Below are 22652 nucleotides of genomic sequence, written 5' to 3'. Positions count from 1 at the left end.
TGATTGGTGCTTAGCGAATATTCGATGAGTGAATGAATGAATCGATGAGCAGCTCAAGGTAAAAGACATCCTTAGGCTGCAGAGGGGACTCAAGGAAGCACTTGTCCTCTGAACATCCCCTCTGATATTTCCCCTTTCTGACCCCAGCCCGGAGCTCTTTCCTGGGCTCTACAAGCAGACAAGCTTCCCAACCTGGTCACACACTTGCCTGCCTGAGCGGTGGGATGCCCATCCCTGCCTGGCTACAGTGACCCTGAACATGCAAGCTCCACTGTGGGGGACCCCAGGGCAAAGCCAGAGAGTGACCCAGGAAGCAGCTTGCAGGAGAGACGCAGATGGGTTGGCCCAGAGGGGCAGAACCCTGCAGCCCCCGTCAGATTCACAGGTGTGTCATCAGGTCACATGTTCCCCCGTTATTAGCACCATCCATGAAGTCAAAGAGGCCAAAGAGGCAGGATGCCCTCCCCCCCCCCCCCACCCCCCACCGTGCAGGACACCCTCTGGCCAGGCTGTTCTTTTCTTTGAAGGCTGCACTTGATGTCGATTTGTACTTGATGCCACCTGATTTAAGGGAGTAAAGTTCAGGAGAGTTAGGGGTGGGCAGTGGGGGCCAGAGTGAGTCCTCCCTCCTGCCTGCACACCCAGGGCTGGTGCTCCTCCACTCCCGGCCTCACCCTAGGGTGTCTCGGTTGAGGCTGCTCTGTTTCCGGAGCAGGCTGTCCAGGGTTTCTCCGGATGCGCAGGTCTTGCAGCACCGACACGCCTGCAGTCTCCAGTAGCCGCAGCTGGAGGGCCGGCTACACTCGCAAGTCTCCATTCTGTTCTTCATTTTCCAGTACGTTCTGTGGATTCATTATGATTTCCAGCCCCAGAGGAAGCCAGGCCTGCAGCATTCTCCTGGAATCCAGCCTGTAATGTTGTTTGTCAAGCTGCCATTTACAGCTTGGAAATTTTTTCTCTACTTTGCAGAAGCATGATGTGTCTTTTCACCTTAATCATGACCCCTGATATAGGCCTGCATGGGGAACAGGGACCCCCATATTCCAACCCAATATTCAATATCTGAGCACGAGGTAGGCCTGCAGGGGAACAGGGAACCCCAATATTCCAACCCAATATTCAATATCTGAGCACGAGGTAGGCCTGCAGGGGAACAGGGACCCCCACATTCCAACTCAATATTCAATATCTGAGCACGAGGTAGGCCTGCAGGGGAACAGGGAACCCCCATATTCCAACCCAATGTTCAATATCTGAGCACGAAGTAGGCCTGCAGGGGAACAGGGAACCCCCATATTCCAACCCAATATTCAATATCTGAGCACGAGGTAGGCCTGCAGGGGAACAGGGACCCCCATATTCCAACCCAATATTCAATATGTGAGCACGAGGTAGGCCTGCAGGGGAACAGGGAACCCCCATATTCCAACCCAATATTCAATATCTGAGCACGAGGTAGGCCTGCAGGGGAACAGGGAACCCCCATATTCCAACCCAATATTCAATATCTGAGCACGAGGAAGGCCTGCAGGGGAACAGGAAACCCCCATATTCCAACCCAATATTCAATATCTGAGCACGAGGAAGGCCTGCAGGGGAACAGGGAACCCCCATATTCCAACCCAATATTCAATATGTGAGCACGAGGTAGGCCTGCAGGGGAACAGGGAACCCCCATATTCCAACCCAATATTCAATATCTGAGCACGAGGTAGGCCTGCATGGGAACACGGAACCCCCATATTCCAACCCAGTATTCGATATCTGAGGGTGACATAGGCCTGCACAGGAACAGGGGGCCACCCCATCGTTTCCAGCTTTGCCTTTATATAGTTCCGACCCCAAATTCCCTATATAAGTGTGATCAGTAGTACCTATATTGAAAATAGATTTTGGTAATCTTATCCATAGTTTTCATGAGAAATCAATGACTTGAGATAGGTTTATTCTCTCTGTCCATATATGTTACAGTGGGAATTAAGATGTCAAATTAACCCATTTTTCTTTCATCTCCTAATTTCATATTTTATTCTCTATAAATGCATGATTTCAAGGCTTTTCATTTTTTTCTGTGTCAGAGCCTGTAGACAGGAATGTGCTGTAGATCTGCTTCCAGGGCAGGACAGTGCCTTACTCATATCTGGGGCTCCAGTCCCCGGCACAGGGGCTGGAAGGTAGGAGGCACTTCATATAAATTGAGTTAAAACTGCAGCGAATTAAGGCCCGGAGCCCGGGGAATCAGGAGAGGGGGAATGACGTCGACTGCTCCCTGAGGGCTGCCACCAGAGACTCCCTACTCCGGTCCATTCTAAGTCAGGCACTGCATTGGAGCTTAATTTTGGTGCCATATCTATGATACTGTGAACATTTCAACACTAATGCTGTGCAATTAAACCACTGGCCGTCTTGCCGTCTTCTTTCATCAAATTTCTTGATAATTTGCCGCCGGCTCCCACTGTACGAAGTGCTGTTGCTGAGTCAGCTTTGGATCCTGTGCTCCAGAGATGTACAGTCCAAGCCGTGCCTCACTTTCCTCCACCCCCCTCTGGCTTCCTCTCCCTCAGTCACCCTGGTCCTCTTGCCCTTCCGAGGCTTCTACCCTGGATGCTCCCTCTGCCTGGAACGTTCTTTCCTCTCATCGCTGCCCGGCGGGTTGCCCCACCTCACCGAAGTCTCTGCTAGGAGCTACCCTATCCGGTGGACCTCTCTGAACACACGATGGAAACACCCAGTTATTTATTCCTTTTTCCTGCTTTACTTTTATTTTTTAACACTTGATCGGTTCATTTGTTTACTCTATGTCTTCCCAGCACGAATGTGTGTTCCACCAGGACAGAGTTTCGCCTGCTTTGCTCATTGCCGTATCCTCAGCTTCCCCCAAGAAGCCTCACGGACACTGGGAGCCACAGAAATGCTGTGGAGTAAACGAAGAAGGAAGGGAGGAGATTCACCGTCAAGCGGCTGCTGCTGCGGGAAGCCGAGGGAAGAGCCAGTTCATCCCAGGCAGAAGCGGGTGTCTGAGCAGGTTTCAAACGGTGGAAATCACTTAAGCCTTGGAAAGGTGGTAAGGGAAGGGCGTTCTTCCTTCTGCTGCAACCCCGCTTGGACTCTACCATTTTCTAGCAACCCTCTACCACCACCCTGTTGCTCTCTTTCCCTCTCAGCTGAGTATGCCTTTGTGGCGTCAAAGGGCACGGCGGGTCCGCGTCAGCGTGGGCCTGGCCAAGGGCTGCTCATCACGTCCCGACACAGCACCGGGCAGAGCGGTTCTGTGACGCACACTGGACCACCCGGTGAGACACCGGTGCTCACGTCGGATCACTTCACATCTCCTACCCATGGAAGGCTGAAGACCCTCCAACGGACCCTCGTCCTGACATTCTGTTATCCTGTCTTACAATGTTCACGCCAGAGCTTTAAATGTAAAGATCTCATGTAATCTTCTACATCAAATCCATATAATTTTATGCGCAAGTCTTTCTACTTTGCAAGGATGGGGAAATGTGTCTGTGGCTGATTCCCCACTCTGCCAATACTGACAGATGGGAAATGGTAACAACCTGTCTAATTCTTCAATACCGTGTTACATAATAGGTAGTTTACAGCAATTAAAAACACACACACACACACACACACACAAACCCCGCATGTATCCACATTAGAAAAAGAAAACAAACATGGAACACAGATTAATTATGTAGTTATTAGCTTTTCAAGGGGGACTACACTTAACAAAAGGATGCACTACAGATTTTCTTTAAATAGTAAGCTACACTAGTGCATTGAAGATGTAATTAGATCTGCCTAAATTGGATTTGTACACATTTCAGGAACTGATTCATTGTGCACAGAAACAGCAAACCCATGTTTGCTTTGCTACACAAAGCAAAACCAGCAAATATGCATAAACTCTATCCAGAAGGTGCCAAACAGCTAAGATGTTTGGGAAAACCTGGATCTCTGACCATGTGTTTGAGTCTCGTCCAGACGTTTAGCGCAATCCATTTGTGGTTGGGAGCCCTTCTAACACAGCAGGAGGGAAGAGGAGCAAACACACTGAGATATTCTCTTCTTGCTAAAACTGATAACAACATTCCTTTTACTGCTTGTGGGCGGGCAGTTTTAGAAATGACCACCTTCAATGAAAAGTTTGCAAATGATATACATCATTTTCATTAAGAGAGGTCACCAGGTGAAGATTTGTCACTGGAAATATGTACAAATCATCATGTTGGACAATCTACATTTAAAGGCCAAAAATGAATACTTTAAAATTAATCTGGAAGACCAGAAGATATCCAATACAAAGGAAATGCACTCCAAAACAGCACTGCTGTTAAGAAGGTGGGATATGAAATGCAGAAACATACCACCTCAGGCTCGTGAAATCAAAACAAACCGAAACAAAACTTTCCACAGTAGTTTAAAACTGGAGCTAGGAGCGCTCCCTTCACCAGCACCCCGCTCAGCTCACCTGCACAAAGCGAGCTGGGACTGTTTACCCCACAGATCGGGCTGCTGATTGTTTACAAAATCAGATTTGGAATTCCTGACACAAAGAACTGCTAGTGGTGTGAAGGGATACACCCATTTGTGCTAACTTTGTAGATGGACTCTGTAAGAAAAAAGAAACTAACCTAATCTAAATGAGAGGGTCGCGGGCATCACTTGGCATATATAGAACCACAAGGAAGCCTCAGCCGGCAGAGCTTCCCTGAGCCCTGGAAACACACTGCGGAGACCCGTCGGTCTCGACTGAGGCGCAGGAGGGTGCGAGGCGGCGGCCAGGCCTGGGACGCAGCCTGGGCTCTTGCACAACTTGGTACGGTAAAATGGGAGGAATAATACTTACATTGCAAGGTTTTTTGTGTTTCTTTTGTTTTAATAAGAAATCAAAGAGTCTGATACGTGAAAGGTACTTAAAAAAATGCTAGTTCCCTTACAGTTCTGAAGAATTTACAAAACCGCGGAAATCAACACCAGCTTTTCACTGTCCCTGGCACTTGGGCACATGGCTTTGCACTGTCCTCTTGAGTTCATAAATTCTGTGCCCAGAGTGAGCTGAGCAAGCCGCTCTGTTAGATCCCGGGCTATCCCTCAGCAGTGCTCCACCCAGCCAGCTGATGCTGAGGGGAGAGCTTTGAAAGCCATGAGCGTGGTCATCAGATGCATTTACCAGAAAACTACAAGAGGAGAAGTCTGTTTCCTTAGTCACCAAACATAAGAGATTATTGTGCACATGAGCAATGCACTGAATGCGCGCCAATGAGTCCCCTCTGGTTGGATGGACACGCCTGTGTGAAGAGCTGCCGTAATTTACAGTGTTTGTGGTGAGATACTTGTTTTTCTACGACAAAAGTACGATATGATCGCAAATGCAGCCTTTTCCAATACCCCCGGTTCACTGCCCTTGTGCCCCCATTAGGCTCCACTGTATATGTTAGAGCCAGTGACCGTAATATTTGATGCATTCTCTGTGCTGAGCCCAGGGCTAAGCACTGGGATTTAATCCTCACAGCAACTTTATGAAGTAGCAGATATTACTACCCACTTTTAACAGATGAGAAAACCAAGACACAGAGAAGTGGTTTCCTGAACTCACTAGCAGGGGGAGTGCAGTTCTGGATGAGAACGATGAGAGCCTCCCCTTGGGGTGGGGGACAGAGAGTGGAGGACACCGTGGGGACCCCAGGAGGTGAGGAGGCACCTGCCCCTAACATGCTGGCGCGCTCAAGGAAACAAGTGGAAAGCACGAGTGTCAAGGAGGTGAGTGCCCTGGAAGCTTGTCCAGGGGCCGGTTTGCCTAAACGCGCTCCCTGTCGGAAGCGTCGGTGTCTTCTACTTGCCAGAAATAGGATTAGTTAGAATGTGGGAATATCTTTCAAAGTGTTTAAAAAACCCCAAAATGGACAGAGTTATGAAAACATACGCAACTGTGATATGTGATTTACACATAACTCTTCAAAATTTACACCTCTGTGTTGTATTTGTGACCAAAAGTGTACAAAAGTGACTTTATTGTAAATTGTTGCAGACATTTGAAAGCCATTCCTATTACTATTTGGATGGCAATTCTTTAGATATGCTTCATCTTGGGAACTAAAAACACTGCTAGTCAGAATTGTGTTCTATGTATTCTGTTTGGTTAAATTCAGAGGATAGACAGACAGAAATCAGATTAACTGTTTCAAAAACACATGCTAAAAGAATAAATACAATAGTCCCTAAATAATTAAGATTTCTCTTGGTTTTTTTCCAGTATTCTACAACTGATTGAACTTTTATAATATACTATATGAACTGACAGTGAAAAGAATTAAAATACACATGCTTTTCCAGCTTATTACTAAATAAGAAAAAGAAAAAAACAAAGGCTATACTTGATCTTTTTTTGTCCAAATAAAACACAACAGTCTTTGGAGAAAACACTGATGAAAAGAATAACATCAGTAAAACCTTAGACCCACAACACAGTCCAAATATTTTTAGGTAGGTTTTAAGATTACACTTTGGTTTAAAACATACACCTCGACAATTTATCACTATAGCACAAAAATAGGAGGATACGCAAACTCTCTCCCTCCAGAAAGCCATGTAGCAACGGCTTTCAGAGACCATCCATCTGCAGCACTTACTACACTGCTTAACACAAAGGCCTCACTTGCATAAAAGGACTGTTTTCTACTTTGCTAAATCTAAAGGCATTCAAGACTGAGGGATACTCCTACATTGTTGGTAGGAATGTAAATTGGTACAGCCAATTTATGGAGGTTCCTTAAAAAACTAAAAATAGAGCTACCATATGATCCAGCAACCCCACTCCTGAGCATATATCCGGAGAAAACTCTATTTTGAAAAGATACACGCACCCCAATGTTCATAGCAGCACCATTTACAATAGCCAAGACATGGAAGCAACCTAAGTGTCCATCAACAGATGGATGGATAAAGAAGATGTGGTACATATATACAATGGGATATTACTTAGCCATAAAAAAAGAATGAAATAATGCCATTAGCAGCAACATGGATGGACCTAGAGATTATCATATTAAGTGAAGTAAACCAGAGAAAGACAAGTAACATATGATAGCGCTTATATGTGGAATCTAAAAAATGATACAAACGAACTTATTTACAAAACAGAAACAGACTCACAGACGTAGAAAACAAACTTATGGTTACCAAAGGGGAAGGAGGGGTGAGGGATAAATTAGGAGTTTGAGATTAAACTATACACACTACTATATATAAAATAGATAAACAACAAGGTCCTACTGTATAGCACAGGGAACTATACTCAGTATCCTATAATAAACCATAATAAGAAAGAATATGAAAAAGTATATATATATATAGCTGAATCATTTTGCTGCACACTTGAAACTAACACAACATTGCAAATCAACTATACTTCAATTAAAAAATATACAAATAAATATCAAAAGTATTATGTTGAGGGCTTCCCTGGTGGCGCAGTGGTTAGAAATCCACCTGCCAATGCAGGGGACACGGGTTCGTGCCCGGGTCCGGGAAGATCCCACGTGCCGCGGAGCGGCTAGGCCCGTGAGCCACAGCTACTGAGCCTGCGCGTCTGGAGCCTGTGCTCCGCAACGGGAGAGGCCGCGACAGTGAGAGGCCCGTGCACCGCGATGAAGAGTGGCCCCCGCTCGCCGCAACTGGAGAAAGCCCTTGCACAGAAACTAAGACCCAACACATCCAAAAATAAATAAATAAATAAATTTATAAAAAAAAAAAAAAAAGTATTATGTTGAGTAAAAGAAGCCAAACACAAGACTATCTCTATAATGTCTCATTCTTTCACTCAACATAATGATGGATATAATTATCATATATATGACATATATGAAATATATATGATATATACAGTGGTACTTTTGTTACAGCAGCCCTAAGAAACTAATACACATGACAATATGTGTTTCTCAAAACTCATGAAACTATACACTTAAAATGGGTGATGCTTATTCTATGTAAGTTGTATCTCAATAGACCTGATTAAAAACAAGGGCATTAGAGGAAAAAAAAAAAAAAAAGACTGAGGGGTAAAAGAAGACTTACAGATGGCCAACAGGTATGTGAAAAGAACTCAACATCACTAATCATCAGGGAAATGCAAATCAGTACCACAATAAGATACCACCTCACACCTGTTAGAATGGCTATTATTAAAAAGCGGGAGAGAAGTGTTGGACAGAATGTGGAGAAAAGGGAACCCTCCAACACTGTTGGTGGGAATGTAAACTGGTGCAGCCACTATGGAGAACAGTATGGAGGTTCCTCAAAACATAAAAAATAAAACTACCATATGATCCTGCGATCCCACTTCTGGGCAAACATCCCTAGAAAACTATAATTCGAAAAGATGCATGCATGCCGATGTTCATTGCAGCACTATTTACAGTAGATAAGACATGGAGACAACCTAAGTGTCCACTGACAGATGAATGGGTAAAGAAGATGTGATGTGATATATATATCACACACACATCGGAATAATATTCAGCCATAAAAAGAACAAAATCTTGCCATTTGTGACAACATGGATGGCTCTTGAGGGCATTATGTTTAGTGAAATAAGTGAGACAGAGAAAGACAAATACTGTATGATTTCACTTATGTGGGACCCCTGAACTCACAGAAACACAGTAGATCGGTGGTTGTGCAAGTGTGGGTGGAGGAAATGGGTGAAGGTGGTCAAAGTGTACAAGCTCCCAGTTATAAGACAAATGAGTTCTGAGGATCTAATGTGCAGCATGGTGCCTAGAGCTAACAGTACTGAACTTTCCACTTGACTGTTTTGCTAAAAGAGTAGATCTTAGGAGTTCTCACCACACACACACACACACACACGCACACACACCACACACACACCACACACACACCACACACACACAATGGCAACCATGTGAGGTGATATACTGTTAACTAACTTCACTGTGGTAGTCATTTTGCAATATGTATGTATATAAAATTGTCACGTTACACACTTTAACTTTCACAATATTATATGTTAATTATATCTCAATAAAGCTGGCAAAATAAAAAGGATGAGCGATGTGTAAAACGTCTACATTTTTATCTACTCACATGCACTCTAGTTACTGAACTCTGGTCAGTTGTCCACTGCTCAGAAAGTTTTAAAAATCATGATATTAACCAGCTTTTGGCTTTTGAATAACATGAGTTTCTCTGGATTATTTAGAAACTCATTAGCAATGACTGAATTTATATTTCAGAGATTTGGAGGATGTAAACCTCATATTTTGGATTCTTGACCTGGTTATAAAAGAAACCTTTTTACAAGATTCTTAATGCTTGATTTACTCATAATATATATCATTGGTCATGCAGTAAATCCAGTTTTTCATGCTCCCAGGTCTAAAAATCAGATTTATGTTTTCGATCTAAAATTCCTAGCTGTAGTTCTGTATATGTACCCAAAAGCCAGCTCTGCCTTAGACCTTGGCTCAGACCATTTGTTGTTATCCAAGGGGTGCATGAGGCTAAAAGCCCACTTGCTACCCAAATGGAACCTTGTAAATGGAACAAATCCCCAGTGGGCTCTTCGGTCTATCTGTTTTCTATCTTGGGTTTCAACATAGTAACCTTGATATTAGCAATATACCGCTGAGCATGATTTGTATGGAGACAAATTGGGATAGATTTGTTCCAGGTTCAAAAGCGATTTCTCCCTGTCACAGGGCAGAGACTTGATGAAGTCTTGTCACTCTAAGCACCACACAAACCAGCCTCTGCGAGCACAGGGGAAAGAGCAGCTGCCCAGGTTGTACGAGCTGACATCCTTCACTTCCCACCTTCAAGGTAAGAATACTTTTCTTGTATTAAATGTTCGCTGCTGTGCATAACCGATTTCTGTTTATGAAGGCACATGGCCATCTTACCCCACCCCCTCTTTCTCTCTTTTCCTCTCTAGTCAAGCAGGTTTGATGCAAAAAGTGAGTTGTTCCAATGTATAGTTCATTCAGACAGTGCTGAGACTGTCAAGTTTGATTTTTGGGACTGAGTGAGTGGGTCAAAATGGATGTAAATGAACCAAACTTTCAATCAGATGTGATTTGAGTATACACTGCTATAGTTCAGTTGTAATAGAAGGTATAAGAGTTTAAAAGGCCCAGAATAATTCAGACTAAAATATCTTGGGGTATTTTTCCATTTTAAAATGAATTGAGCAATTCTCTGTGGTTGAGGATTGACAGCATAATGGAAACAGCAAATTGCAGAACTTCTCACCAGGTAACTTCATTAGCAGCAAAATTCATAATGCAGTCTGTTGGTTGAAAAGAGCATGAAGCTTTCTGTTTTCCTAGGAGGTGCCATATGCTCATAGTTCTTGGCCGACTATACATAGTTACTGCTAAACTGTGGTTATTGGAAAACGCTCTCTATCCTGTAACTTATAGCAATATTGTAAGAGACCTCAGAGATGCTGATTCTTCTTGTAATTTACTACCATAGAGAAACATAATTAAACCTGCTTCCAAGTATTGCCTTCTACTTATGATGCAACTATAACACATGATACTGCTATGTAATAGCAATCTAGAATATTTCTATGTATTCTTGGGGATTGACTAAAGGTTAAAACGGCAGGCAAACGTTTCAGTGACCTTTGAAACTTTTATACTTAAGAGAAACTCTCTTTTTTCTAGAGATAACTTTTCGTGGGACAAAATGCATTGCATAAATATTATCGACAATTCTTGTATTATGTAAACTTTATGTACATTTTTGTTCATATGTTTCACTTACCAGAATCAAGAGGCAACTTGAGGCCAATTTTGTGTGCTCGGGGATGGTGGAAAACACTGACAAAATCAAGCAACCAAAGACAAGGAGAAAACTGTAAAACAACAAAAAAAGAGAAATCTGATGAGAACTTTGCCTTAGCATGACAGACTTAAGTTCTTATTTCTAATGGATAAAACACCAGATCCATTTGAATTGGCATTGATTAAATCATAACAGCCCTAAAAGGGACTAGCCATTTTGAATATCAAAATACAATGTGATGTCCAATGCAAATGGGGCTCCTTTGCAACTGTACTGATGAGAAGAATGAATGTGCGTGTGCATGTGTATGTATGCGTGTGTGCGTGTGTGTTGCATGCTATACTTAAACGTCCACAGCTAAGAATCTGCGAATCTCCTATAAAGGGCTTTCCCAAGCAGGGGTCCTGAAAGGCCCAGATGGGTTTTGTTCTCCTGTTCCGGAGCACATGCGGTAGCTGCTCTCCTGTCAAAGGAGCAAACTCACGCTCCCGTTCGGCAGCTCTGGTGAACTGTCAAGGCTTCTAAGTGGTTACTAAGCCACTGGCTCCTTTTCAGAGTCTAATATTGTTCCTGGCTTCTCATTTGCCATTTCTTTATAGTAATAATAAGAATAGAAAATGACTTCCTCTGCTACCCATGTGCTTTCCATTCCCTTCCCGTCAAACCCCTAGAGAAATGTCCCCAGCTCTACTTGTGCTGCAGTGACAGAGAGCATTTTCTACTAGCCCATCTACAGACATTTTTATTCCTAGAAATACGGAACTTCTGGAGTCCAGGGAGGGGAGCCGAGTTCCCAAAGTAAACGTCTAAAAAAAAGGGCAGGCTTGGTTTTAAAGTTGAAGTTACTAATCCCGAAAAAAAAAAAAAAAAAAAAAATCCCAATATCTATTTTCCCTAAAAGTCATATTTCTTACTTTTACTCACATCGTACTCATCTTTTACTCAACAATCTCCTGTAAAACATCAGCTCTGTGTTCTTTAGTACAGCTGGCCTCTGCCTCCTCTTGACTTGCTCTGATGAATCTGCACGTCTTTCTACCACACTTGACTGGGGGCTCCCAAGGGCTGAGAGCCAGGGATTGGTGACTTATGGCCTGGGGACAAATCTGGCCAATAAAGTTTTATTGGCACACAGCCACACGCGTTCATTTGTGTATTCCCTATGGCTGCGCTCACACAAGAACTGCAGAACTGAGACTTGTGCTCTAAGCACAAGACTGAAATATTTACTCTCTGGCCTTTAGAGGAAAGTTTGCTGACTCCTGATTGATACCATGTATTCCTTATTTCTTTGTATCTATTTCAGCACAGAACCCGAAGTGGGTATGCTGATAATTACTCACATTCGGAGGGTTTCATATAAGCGAGATACTGGGCTAAGCCCCTTTCACATGCACTATCCACGTTAACCTCTCAAATTTATGGAGTAGAAATCTCATTGTTCCCATTTTGCAGATATGGAAACTGAGAATTAAGAACATTTTGTGACTCATCCCAGGCTGCTTGGCAGGAAGAGGGGTTCAAGCACTGTGTGTCCTTGAGTTGCCACATGGTGTCGCTGAGGAGCACAGAGGACGACGGCAGTGATGTCTTGGCTCAGCAAGACTTCTGGGGGTACTTCTCTATCTCTTCCAACCGAGAGGGAGGTAGTTATTCTGAATAGCAGAAGCCTTCAAGAGGAAGGACTCTGCTAGGGAAAAAAACCTGGTACGTGAGTTAATAAAAACTCATCAACTTTTGTCTCATGTACCTGATGATTCAGGATTGTTTGGACTATATTTTAAATTGGCCCTAGCAGACTGGGAATTGTAAACTAGACATCAGATTCCAGCGCACCTACAGACCCCCGAACTACTCAGGAGAAAGTGAAATCCAGGGATCACTGAGGGAGTTTGGAGGATGAAGTGGCATCAAGTAAAGACAGTGACACATGTTTCCCTCCAGGGAGGGGCTGTTAATCTGTAGATGCCTCCTGAGTCCAGGTTCAGCAGAAAACATTCGGAGAAGCAAGCAGGGGATGACTCAGTCACTAAGACACCTTCTTCCAGGGGCATCCCAACGGCGGCCTCATGATCTCCGTGTTTGTTCAAAACAGACCTACATCACGAGCCCTTTTGCTAGCGGCTTCTTCATTAACAGTTGGGTGTTGCTTAATCTTTTCCCTTCACGTCACTACTTTGCCCATTTCCTTTCCTGAGCTGATCTTACCCTCCTTTCTGATAAGAGTAGTTTCTGTGCTAGAATTCTGTTATTTCTATGGGGACCCATCTGACGACAGCAAGCCAAATACCTGCACTGCCCTGGCTGCCTGAGGGGCTTTGATGAACAAATACATTCATTAATTCATGAATTCCTTCCTTTCCTCAACCATTCATCCACTTGTCCAATCAGAAAATACTGATTAAGCATATAATACCAGGCTGAGCCACAGGCATATAACAATAAATAAGATTTTCTTTTCTTGCCTTCTCAGAGTTCAGGATCTGTTGAGGCATACAGGGTAGTAAACAGATGTAAAAAGAAAATTAAAATTCTGAGTGATGATAGCAAGGATAGGGAAGGTACAGGGGACGCCAGGAGCATACAAGAGGGGAGGGATTAGGCAGGACTGGTTACTTCGCTTGTGGAGTTGAGTGCTAAGTGAAAACGTGAGGGCCCTTTGTTTAAAAAGTATTAAGAATTTCAAGATGGTGACAGCAGAGCATGACACCAAGTGTGGCACCTTTCAAAGTTCTGGGCTCCATAGGACTGCACAGGTGGAATGTCCACGAAGCCAAACTTGGGGTTTGGGAAGACTTCCTGAAGCATGTATGGACCAAAATGAGCCTTGAAGGCCCAGGAGGAGTTAGTCAGCACAATGGCTGGGTGGCTGGGGAGAAGGACACTCTAGGCCATTCACCCGTGTGGGTGAAGGCCAGGTGCAAGTACAGTGTCACCAAAATTCACTAAGCAATCAACAGGGTAGAGTGAGTGAACACCTGCTAGCTAGCTTATCCTCTGGTGGTTCATGAAAAACATAAGGCAGGTCATTCCTGCAAGTTCATTTTTTGCATAGGAATCATCTTGGTTCCACTGAAAACATGTCCGCGAAAGACGTCATGCCAAGCACAACCGAGGGACGAGGGTAAATCAGAGCAGCCCCTACCTGTAAGGAACTGAAGATCCAGTGCGCTGTGTGAGGTGAACACACAGGGTCATCATAAAGGGTAGAGACAGACGTGTGCTAAGAGAAATGCCCCAGTGCCTGAAAGTGGGGAGGGGTTCTCTTCAGTTGGGAATCATGGAAGCACATCAAGAAAATCTCCAAAAATGGGTGTTGCTGGAGCTGGTCTTTGAAGGAACGGTTGGGTTTCAACAAGAGAAGTTTCTGGAGAAACACATTCGAGAAAGAGGGTACCACAGGAGAAACGCAACACGGCAGAATATGAATAAGATAAAGTATTTGCTCCCTGTTTCATGGAACAAAAAGTTATCGAGCTTAACTGTAGCACAGGATGAGACAGGTGGCTGAATTGGGAGTCTGGGGCCATGGTGGGTAAGTCAGGGTGTGTCTTTAGTTCAGTAGACAGTGGGAACCACTGAACATTTTTGAACAGGAAGCTAATATCATCGGAGTTGCTCTGCGGGAAAATAAGTCGACAGGCCTGTGTTAGGATGTCTCTGAGTACCTGAGAAGCAGGGTCAGGAGTGATGGTGACCAGGTTAGGTTGTGAACTCATTGGCAGAAACGAGGGTAGGACAGAGAGGCAGACTGGATGCTGTGAACACAGGAGCTTCCTGACTTGGTAACTCTTAGGCTCAGGAGTAGAGGATGGGAAGGGAGGGGGCGCTGAGAAGTCTGAGGTTTCTGTCCGTAGTTATTGGTGATGTTCCTAACGAGCCCGGAGGGGAAAAGTCAGGAGAGTGAGGAGGAAAAACCGGTTTTGAGGATTAGAGGACAAATCCAGTCTTGGACATCCACATGGAATTGTGGGTGTGAATCTTGGGCACAAAGTCTGGCTGGAATATGGAAGTGCTTTTCTGCTGGAGGAAGTGAATGTGTAGACCGAGCACAGAAGAAAGTGCAGACGGAGCACAGGAGGTTTGGGTAAGTGGCATAAAGGATATCTGGGGACACTTCCTCATCTTGGAGAGTGACACCATGGAGAAGGATGGACACACGCTGCTGTGAAGTGGCTCTCGGTGGCCCTGCCAGAGACAGACTCCCTGGCTGGAGAAGCACTGGGCTGACAGCGTCATCTCTGAGGGGACAGCCTGCACTGCTGGGTCCGAGTGTGGTTCTGCTGACCTCCCTGCTCCTGAGGGTTCCACACCTGTGTGCACGCTCTCAATGCCCCCTCTCCACCTGTGTGTGGGCTGAACAGAAGTGGGAGCAGAGGCAACAGTCACTGGACAAGGGGTGTCTTAATCCAGGGCCCACGGGCCTCCAAGGGGTCTGCAGATAGAACTTTGAGGGGCTGTGAAAGTGGATGGGAAAAGATTACGTCTTTGTCACGAACCATGACAAAAACCATGATGGCGTCAGCAGGACTCGTGACTCTGTCACTCAGAGAAATCACAGATATTTTCATATCCCGGTTTACAGTTGTAGATGAAACAGTTACGTTTCATCTTAAATACTGATTTTGCCACATCACTGTTGCAAGATTATGGTAGTTATTAGACCCACTGCTGGGAGTTGTTTTTTTAACGCATTAATAAAGAAGCACATGTATTACTATATCAGAAACTTGTTTAATATGTTAACAATAGCGTTTCAATATAATTTTTTTCTTTTGTAATCACCTGTATTTTATGCATTTAAAAACATTATTCTGAGGAATGGTTCACAGGCTTTCCCAGACTGCTGATGGGTCCATGGCTCACAAAAACTTAGAAGCCTGTGGTGGGAGATGAGGAGGTCAGGGGCTGGGAGCTGGAAAATGGTCCGTTTGGCGGAGGTCACCAACTTAGGTAAGGTTTTGTTTTGTTTTTTTGATCCTAGAGCATTTTAGATATTTATTTCCGTATATTTAGTCCTAATTGTTTATTTTCCCCCTAGAGGTAGGTTTTAAAATAATTTTGAAAAAATATGAATATTCTTTCTTTTATACATTAATCCTGAGATATCATAAAATCTGTATTCCTGCAAAATTATTCTGTAACAGCTACTGGCTTTTATTTTGCCTGAAGCAATCATTTATATTTCTTTTCTGAGGAAATTCACTTTGATGTAGACCTTTCGTCCTTTAGAAGGCAGAGATTATTCTAAGAGGAGAAGAAGGGCATTTATGATGCAAAATATTATCAGCTCAAAGCCTTCTATGTTTATTCCAGAAAACTACCATCAGCTTTTGTGGGCTAATTAAGAACCAATTTGCCAGATTTACTTTGGTAGAAAGCTCTACTTGGAAATATCATGGGGGCTTGTGCAACAGATGATGTCCATGACTTGGGAAGCCAAGGTCATGCTTCGAGCAGGGGTTCATTTTGCAAGAATTAAAGTGATGTGAAAATAAAGCAAGTTACGCAACGTCATTCACACACACACCCCCCCAAGCCCCGCAGGAGCCACTGTGGACTCTGCCGTGGAGAAAGGAGGCGCAGGGCTGATGCCGCCCGCGGGCCCTCAGCAAGCTGAGCTCAGCTGGCAGGTGGACTCGCAGCACGAGCTCTGTGGGCCGCCCTAACCACACGGTCCCACCTAGAAGGTGCTCGTGGCGAGGCTTTTGGGGGACAATGTGCTTTCCATGTGTAACTGTCCACGTGAGTCAACTGTTCGGAAAACTCTGGGGGAGGGGAGATCTCGAATGTCTTAAATGGATTGGAATCATGGGATTAAAAAATAAAGAAGGCTAACAGGAAGTAGATAGGAAGTTTTTAAAGAAAACAACTCTTTAGAAATAACTTCCCAAGGAAATTCAACCCTAGCTCTGACTTCACATAAATTTTTCAGTATTGCTTTGATAGAGTGTGTGTTTTATTTTATTTTTTTGGCTGAGCCCTGTGGCTTGCGGGATCTTAGTTCCCCCACCAGGGATTGAACCCGGGCCCTTGGCAGTGAAAGCGCAGAGTCCTAACCACTGGACCACCAGGTAAATCTTAATAGAGTGCGTATTTGCAGCAAGACCTCACAGGTGCATTGTGAATGATGAGGGCTGGAGCCCACACGCAGGCATCAGTGACCACAGACGACCCACCGGCTGCCCCCGCACTTGCCTGAGGACTTGCTCCCTAAGAAATCAAAACCTCACCACAAGAGAAATGGCTGGAGACCATTTTTTTTCTTCCAGCATCCTAAATTTGCCTTTATTTCTAAACTTGGCACTTTGCAAAATGTCCTTTCTGCATAATTTTTCCATAAAAGGGCATCTCGCACATGAAATCTATCCACCGCATGCCCTAGCTTCCACTGCAAAGCAGCAAAAATTAAATACGACATTTTTGGTGTCTTTAAAGGTGAGCTGGAATATTTGATTAAAAACACTGCACGATATTGCTTTTCAGGTGCAATGAGCCCTACACGTTAATAAAGACCCTGATAAATAAATACTAGCACTGTAACCTCTGTGAAGTTGCAAAAATAGGTCATCAGCTGAGTTTCAAAAAGAGAAACGCTGCCTTTTACACCTGTGTGGGGTGAAAAGGAGATCAGAGTATCCAGGAAAGGGCGGTTTCTGCTTGCACGGCGAGTTTCCGCAGAGGGCCAGGCTGATGCCAGCGAGTGAAAACAAGAAAGAAGACCCCGAGCGGTACAAGAGCCCCCCTCAGAGCGGAAGCATCGGGCCTGCTTCTCACCCAGGAGCAGGAATCCCAGGGGCGAGAAGGGATCTGACTGTGCTCCCTCTCGAGCCAGGGGCTGTTGTAAAGACGTCACTGGTGGACGACTGTGCAGGCCCAGCTCCTGAGCCCCCAGCACTTAGAGAAGCACAGGCCTGTGACAGACACTCCTGCTGGAGCCAGGTGCCCCGCTCCGGGGCCCCTCCTCACCTCACCCTCCTCTCCAGGGCCTGGACCCCGAGGATGCGCCCCTCCCTCCATGCTTGTTCTTCAGACACTGGAGGTGGCTTTACTACGACTCCCCGTCAGCCCTCAGCTCACACACACCCCGCGTGTCAAGCAGCGCCCATGTCTGTCTCCTCGTCACTGCTGTTTAAAAGCACATCCCGTTCATTCCCGCATCCCTCAAGTTTGACTCAGGCCCATCATTATCCTCCAGTCTCAGCAAAAGATGGAGCGTTTAGTCATCAGCATGAAATATCTGCACCCTCAGTTCTTGCCAGGGAGTCCAAATCCAAACTTTCCACTGCCCAGCTATCAGCAAAAGTCTGCTTTCAAAAAAGACTGTCTTGAAGATACGCACTTGCTCATTTTCCTGTATTTTTCCTGCCACGTCACAGGGCGTGGAGCAAACGTGGCCACTGACAAGCCTGTGTACTCGGACCTCATTACCTTGATTGCTCATAGAACTATTTCCACGAAACTATGTTTGCTTTTTTGCTGTTTTCTTGAGGAGTAAAAAGCCTTTAACCAATTTACTATATTTTAAGAGTTCCTCTGTACTTCACCTTGTATTTGTTCAATGAGGTATCATGTAAGAAATTTCTCAGGATTTTATCACAAGAAACATCTTCTTGCAAAATGACGGGCAAATTGTTGGCCATTTTTAATGATTTTATGTTGCTGGGTTCAGATTTATTATGTTATAAGGCATCAAAGTGTTTGTGGATGAAATTGAAAAACTTTTATGGATAAATGTTAATAAATCTTGAAAAATGTAATAGGTCCTAAATGACTAAAGAGAGGAAAATATTCTGAGTGTCAAAAAAAAAAAAGAGTAAAGTAGGGCACCTTGGACTTTGTATATTGATAAGCTCAATCACAACTCCTACAAATATCCCAAATAGAATATAAGCAAATGAATTTTTAAAAATTCAAGAGAACAGCTATGATTACCAGAAAGCAACACAGGTTCACCAACAGTAAGAAATACTAAACTATGCTTATTTCCTGTTTTCATTGGTTTCCCAGCTTGCTATATCAGGGGCATAGAGTACAGATAAAAAGTCTTGATTTCAGCAAAGCACTGGTAAGTGGTTTATAATATCCTTGAAGAAAAGAAGTGGAAATTCAGGCAGGATAGATGCTACAACCCTTGGGAGGACAGGTACCTGGTGAGAGGTCTGGAGAGCTGAGCCACGGGGTTTGTAAGAAAACTCTGAACACTTGTGTCTTGAACACAGGTGAAATCCTATGATCCATCAAGCCAAAGCACCATCCGTTGCTTCTGGGAAAAATGATGGGGTTTTACTTTATGGAGACAGCAATCTTTTAACATAGTTGTCTCCTTGCCTTGGCTGCTAGGAAGCTCAGCAGTGAATTTGTGACTCGTTTATAACAGTGCAGATCCCTCTGTTAACGGCCTCAAGTCCTTTCTGAATGATACAGGGTATCTGGGGTATACCTGATGAAGGCGTGATTTTGTCTATAACTCCTCTTTCTTTGAAGTAGGAGTATTAATGCAGCCTAAAGTTGCACTCTTTTTAAAGAAGCAAATGACACCACTGGCTCAAATTTAACAATGTAAACTAAACCTAAATTTCTCTCACTTAAGTTTCTGAAAAGCTGTTTACATTTGTTGCTTTTACATTTTATTATGTTAATCTTGATTCATTTATTCCTAGCATGAACTACCAACTCCCTACTCCAAGAGTCCCCAGGTGTTCTGTGCTTGTCTTCAGAGGCAACAGAACACTATTTCCTAAAGGGCCCGAGGTCTGCAATTTAGAAACCCACCAGTCAGGTCCTTGCCTCTGCAGGCTGTTTCTGTGTCCTTTCCAGGAAACACTACTGAGACTGAAAACCAGTGTACATGGTTCAGAGACAACAAATTTAAAATAAAAAACAAAACCAGTTTTCCTACTGTCCTATATTCAATGTATGCAACAGGAGAGCCTTCTATTTGATATTTTATATCTTTGTTTCCCTGTTATATTTTCCTCTGAGCAAACAGCGTCATCTGGGATTCTTATTTGCTTGTTTATTTTGGTCTCTTCTGTTAGAATGTAAGCTCCACGAGGGCAAGAACAGATTCTCTCTCTTATTTGCCACTTTATTACCAGTAACCAGAATCAGGTCTGTACTAGCAAATTCATTTATTCACGTAACATGTATTACTCAGGGCCTGCCATGTACCAGGCACTGTTCTTGGTGCTGAAGGCATAGTAGTGAATAAGACCGACAAAAATCTGTGCCTCACATTCTAGTAGGAGAGTTGGGTCATAAACAATGTAAATAAATAAAATGTATACAATGTTAGAGAGCGATAACTGCTAAATAAAGGACAGGATGCAGACACTCAGGGAACTGAAAGTTTGGACAGAGCGCCCAGGAAGGTCTTACTAAGAAGGTGACGTTTATTGAATTTTGAATTTCAGAAGTGAAATCCCACGACCTGTCAAGCCAAAGCAATGGTGCATTTGGGATTCAGCTGGCACAGGCCTTCCTGGCTCTGCTCCCTAAAGCACTGCTTCTATCATGCCAATTCTCTGTTTTAAAAGTTATGGTTCCTTTCTTTTGCTGTCACATCCAAACTCCTTTGCCTGGGTTTTAAGATCCCCACCGGAACATTAATTCCTCCATTCTCCCAGAGAGACCCTCTGGGCAGGCTCATCTGCTCTATCTTCTGCACAATACCATGTGTAATATGATAATGGGATATAATAATGGGACTTCACCCTTCCACGTGCTGCTCCTCTGAGTCAGTAAGTCATGTGGCAGCTGGTACCCACGCTCCTGCTTTCTGGCCCATCCAGCCCCCTGTCCACATACCTCACTGCCTCTCCCCTAGAGCTGTTTTAAAGACTAAATGAGGCAGCACCAAACTCAGAATTTGTGTTTTAACATAACAAATAAGTATATAAATACCAAATTGCTTTAAAAATGCCAACTGAGCATCCCATTGACACATAATTGCTACACAATTTCTACAAGTTTTAACAAGGATAAAATCATGAAAGAATTAAAGTGACTTATAATCTAAAACCTCTGCTTATAAAGCAGGACATTTGAAAATGTAAAACATGGGACAATGCCCAGCAGGGTCTGAGGTGCTCAGGTAACTTGACGGCGTGTCTAGGGAAACCCACATGAACGACAACGTGATAAGGCAGCTGGGCTGGGAGGTGTGACCACGTTCCCCAGGCTGACTAGTTGCAGGGCATTCCTGACACACAGCGGCCTTGGCCTGCTGGACCTCAGCATCCAGTCCCTTGCTACTCCAGCTTCTGGAAAGGACTCGAGGCTGCTCTGAATTAACAGGTGGCAGCACCGAGAAGCTGCCGGGCTGCAGTCTGTACGTGGGAAGGAGCCTCGGTTGAATTGACCAGGCAGAGATTCACCCTTAAAATGAGCACTAAGGACTGCTGACCAGGGCTGCCTTGCTGATGAACAGGCCACATGCAGTTCCCCGACTGAGAAAGGGGCCGCAGCAGAAGAGCATGCTAACCAAAGCCGTGAATGAAATAAAAGCTGTCTGTAAAGGCTGAGGAAGGGACAACACTGTACAATCTATGTGAATGTTCCTTTTAAAGGCATCTTTTCAAGAGGTAATTTTGGTGCTGACACCATGAAAAATAATCCAGTCTAATAGTTTTGATAATATGAACCCATGTGGATTAAATTTTCCATGCTTTGTTTCAAAAGGTCTGTTTATGCAAGAAAGTGAGCTACGGCAAAGGTTGAAAACATATGTTAAAAGATGTTTGACAACAGTTGTCTGGCCTGAATGATTTTTCCATAAAAAGATGGTCAATTTATTAGGCAAATAATAACTTAATCATTGCAATTTTCTATGAATATATGATAATAACCATCACGTTATCTGAAAATGAATAACAGAAATTCTGAAATAATTTATTTAAATATTTTTATTGGAAGAAAAGTAAAAGGGGATAAAAGTAGGCTTAAAGTTTTAAGCAAAAAGCTATTTTAAAGTACTATATTTGGTAATAAAATATCAATTATGAATTTGTTTCATAAGTGGATCCATATGATCCACTTACTTTAAAAATAGATTTTCCTTAAAAGGTTTCCTGAGAGCAGTCACAGTACATGAGAAATCTTGGTGCAGCTCTTTGTTACACATATGCCAGGAGGACCCATCACTTCTCGTGAAATGAGACTTTTAAGTCTCACAGAATAAAAACTTTCAACCCAACGGAGTCAGGTTATGCTATGGGGGCTATGGAGTGGGTGACTGCTACTGATTTTCTCTATTTGGCCTACAGAAATAAAGTAGTAAAGTGACTAAAACAGCAGAAAACAAAATCTTTGCAAGTAAAGTACTCTTGGCAGTAGACTTTACGATGTGGTACAACATCAGAAAAAAATAAACCCAGAAAACAGATGTCTCCAGATAGTAATAACCATAAACTCTGAAACTACGACACATGTAAGTACCTGCCCAAGGGATAAGGAAGATGCATGTTTCTTTTGGGGACTGACCTGCAATGGCACTTGTTGCTCTTGGTGACTGAGCTGAATGGAAGCTGAAAGCCGGCATCACACCGAGTGGAGCCCCTGAAAAGTTTATGGACCAGCAAAGCTGGCAAGCATAGACAGACACTAGACAGAACGTTATTTCCCACCTCTAAAAATATATTGTAGTCAGTTTTAAAAACTGTAGACACTCCTCCAGGGTCCAGTAAGTAAGTAAAAGGGTCTGCTTTCTCTTGCTGCTGCTATGTTGATAGACATCAAGAATATTTTGTGTTTGTTTCCAAAACAGTGAAGTTGGTGATTCCATGTATATAATAAACACAACTGAGGTGGGCGTGGCTACCGTGGTGGGGCAGGAA

At 43.8% G+C, this 22652-nt stretch overlaps 1 protein-coding gene across 1 annotated transcript in view; it reads right to left on the bottom strand.

Moving 5' to 3' along the window:
* The window catches only part of KCNQ5 (potassium voltage-gated channel subfamily Q member 5), a 569051-nt gene that overhangs the window by 184305 nt on the left and 362094 nt on the right, over positions 1–22652 (bottom strand). Inside the window, exon 2 of the mRNA XM_068550907.1 lies at positions 10795–10885. Within this exon, the coding sequence (XP_068407008.1) occupies positions 10795–10885 (91 nt within the window). The remainder of the gene's footprint in view (positions 1–10794; positions 10886–22652) is intronic.

This window comes from Eschrichtius robustus, chromosome 9, assembly GCF_028021215.1.
Source record: "Eschrichtius robustus isolate mEscRob2 chromosome 9, mEscRob2.pri, whole genome shotgun sequence".
Taxonomy (NCBI): domain Eukaryota; kingdom Metazoa; phylum Chordata; class Mammalia; order Artiodactyla; family Eschrichtiidae; genus Eschrichtius; species Eschrichtius robustus.
Note: the sequence above shows the minus strand (reverse complement) of the source record. Positions and strands in the feature narration are given on the sequence as shown.